This window comes from Mesoplodon densirostris, chromosome 15, assembly GCF_025265405.1.
Source record: "Mesoplodon densirostris isolate mMesDen1 chromosome 15, mMesDen1 primary haplotype, whole genome shotgun sequence".
In the NCBI taxonomy this organism is placed as follows: Eukaryota; Metazoa; Chordata; class Mammalia; order Artiodactyla; family Ziphiidae; genus Mesoplodon; species Mesoplodon densirostris.
Window position 1 is genome coordinate 60,755,042 of NC_082675.1, and position 2,924 is coordinate 60,757,965.

Here is a 2,924-nt window from a genome sequence, read left to right on the forward strand (position 1 = left end):
CAATAAAGATGTTAGAAAAAAAAAATGAAGCAAAGAAACAAATAAAACAGAAAAAAACAATAAAAAAGAGAAGAAACAAAAAGTGAGTCTTTTTGGATTTTCTATTTTGAAGAATGTCATGACCTCATGGGTTTAACTGCATTTTCTTATTATTAATATAGGTGAACCTATTTCATATGTTAACTGGCCATTTGTAAATTCTCTTTTTTTTTTTTCTTTTTGCGGTATGCGGGCCTCTCACTGTTGTGGTCTCTCCCGTTGCGGAGCACAGGCTCCGGATGCGCAGGCCCAGCGGCCATGGCTCACGGGCCCAGCCGCTCCGCGGCATATGGGATCCTCCCAGACCGGGGCACGAACCCGTATCCCCTGCATCGGCAGGCGGACTCTTAACCACTGCGCCACCAGGGAGGCCCTGTAAATTCTCATTTGGTTATCCCCTTTTTACATTCCTGATTAGTGTTTTGCCTATCTTAACATTTGTTTATTTGTAATTTTTCTTCCTGACTTGTATGGATATTTTATATCTTTTAGGTATAGGCTCTATGCCTGCTCTCTGCATTGCAAATAATTCCTTTTTATAATTTATTTGGCACTCTCTTAATAGTACCTTTTAGTGAAAAAAAAATAATTTTAATGTATTCAAATTTGCCAGTACTTAGTAATGGTTTGTTTCCTTTGGCCTGTTTAAGAAAGAGCTCACACCCCAAAATAATGAAGAAATTATCTTATAGAAAATTTAATGTTTTGTCTGTCATGTATCAATATTTAATACTCTTGGATTGGCTTTTTGTTAATTCTATGAGAAGGGGAATCAAGCATTTGTTTTTAACTCAGGTGTCTAATTAATAGGATAATCATTTGTCCTAACTCCTCATTACTTTGGTGGAATTATCAATTAATGCTCTTTCACTGCAAATTGTCTTAATATGGAAAGTAAAATGTATGATCTCCCTCCAGCTGATCATCCTTTAAGTCACTGATCAACAGTTAGCTTTGTCTTAAATTCAGTTTCCACATATATACGGTTCTGTTCTTGGACTCTCTATTCATAATTGCCTATTTTTGTACCAATATCGAACTGTTTTAAATTGGCTGTATAGGAAGTCCTATCATGTAATATAATAAATCAGTTTTTCCTCTCATTTTGTTCATCTTCAATACAGAGCTCTTCTTTTTCCTTTTCCTTTTCACATACAATTTAGATGCAATTTTTTAATTTTTAAAAAGTTCTGGTTTTAGTTGGTATTCATTAAATCTATAAATGAATTCACATATTCTAATTTGTAAGTAATGTTTATCCACTTATTTAAGTATCCATCAATCTTTCTAAATGGTACTTTACAGCAAAAGCTTATACATGGTAGCTCCAGTTCCACTGAGACCAAGTCCCACTGTGTAATGCAACCAGCCTAGATGATGGCTATACCCAGTGGGTTGTGCTGTAGCTGAGGAAACCAAGGTCAAGTGCTCAGCATCATTTGTAGCAAAGAACAAATAAGCCAGTTTTGCTTCTCCGAGGATTAACCAGTTGCATGATAATCATGTTGTGGTCATCTCGATGTATTTCATTGTCTATGTGGCTATTAAGAGGACTCAGAGTCAGAGGATCGTTAGGGCTTGCACCAAAGATATGTAGGAGAGCTGGGCTCATGGAGGACTGCTTCTCTCAAACACTGAATTTTGTAAAAGGCCAATCTGACAATCTATCTCTTTTAGAAGAATATAGTTAGTTACATCTAATGTTACCAAAGATATAATTGAGTTTATATCTGCTATCTTAATTTGTCCTATTTGACACAACATTTTACCTTTACTACTTATTTCCTTCTTTCTTGTCTTTTTACAAATTAATCAAATTTGAATCTCCCTTTTCTCTATTGATCTTTTTTTTTTTTTGAAGCAGCCTCAAAGTTTTTATTAACATGAGTTTTCAAAAACAAGCATCCATATTAGTGAGGGAGGCGAGGGTGGGGGAAGAGGGAAGGACAGGGAGAAGGAATTCTGCTCTATTGGTAATAAAGCTCCAGGTTCATCCCATCGTGGATTTCATAGTTCCCCAGAGATACGTGGTCCTTAAAAATCGTGTACCACTTCTTCAATACGATCTTGTTCCAACGGGTGCCAGTTTGGGCTGCAATCAGCTTCTTACGGTCCCCGATGGTGTCATCAGTATTGCATTTAACGCGGACCTTCTTCCCCAGACGGTCGTTGCAAACAACCTCGATCATCCTGGCTGGAGCTCGAATCTCCTGGAACCAGCAGACGCCACACGAAGCTCGCTCAAAGTGATCTTTAATTATACATTTTAGAACTATTTACAGAAGTTATCCTGGAGATAAATCTTTGATTCATTTCAATCAATTAAAAATTATTATTTTTACCACTTCCTTGATGCTTCTAGATATTTAGAAATTCTTCTCTATTTTGCCTCCTCCAAATAATCTTGTTATTGTTGCCATGCATATTTTTACATTTGTTTACTGAAATATAGTTGGTTTACAATATGATAATAGTTTTAGGTGGACAACATAGTGGTTCAATATTTTTATAGATTATACTCCATTTAAAGTATTATAAAGCAATGGCTGTATTTCCCTGTGCTGTACAATATATTCTTGTTGCTTATTTATTTTATACATAGTAATTTGTGACCCTTAATCCCATACCCCTATCTCACGCCTCCTCCCTTCCCTCTTCCCATGGGTAATCAGTGTTTTGTTCCCTGTATCTGTGAGTCTGCTTCTGTTTTGTAATATACATCTGTTTGTTTTATTTTTTAGATTCCACATATAAGTGAGGCCATAAAAGATTTGTCTTTCTCTGAGTTATTTCACTGAGGAAAATACTCTCTAGGTGCAGCCACATTGTTGCAAATGGCAGAATTTTATTCTTTTTATGGCTGAGTAATATTCCACTGCATAAAT

General features: G+C 36.0%; 1 protein-coding gene across 1 annotated transcript; it reads right to left on the reverse strand.

The window, feature by feature from the left end:
• Positions 1-1,890: 1,890 nt before the first annotated feature.
• LOC132503108 (ubiquitin-like protein 5) lies at positions 1,891-2,281 on the reverse strand. Its single transcript, XM_060119496.1, has one exon. The coding sequence runs from the start codon at positions 2,226-2,228 to the stop codon at positions 2,007-2,009; it is 222 nt and encodes a 73-aa protein (XP_059975479.1). The 5' UTR covers positions 2,229-2,281; the 3' UTR covers positions 1,891-2,006.
• Between the last annotated feature and the right edge of the window lie 643 nt (positions 2,282-2,924).

What these genes read in the sequence shown, in the direction of transcription:
- LOC132503108 (XM_060119496.1), bottom strand. Translation starts at nt 2,228, where the DNA reads ATGATCGAGGTTGTTTGCAACGACCGTCTGGGGAAGAAGGTCCGCGTT.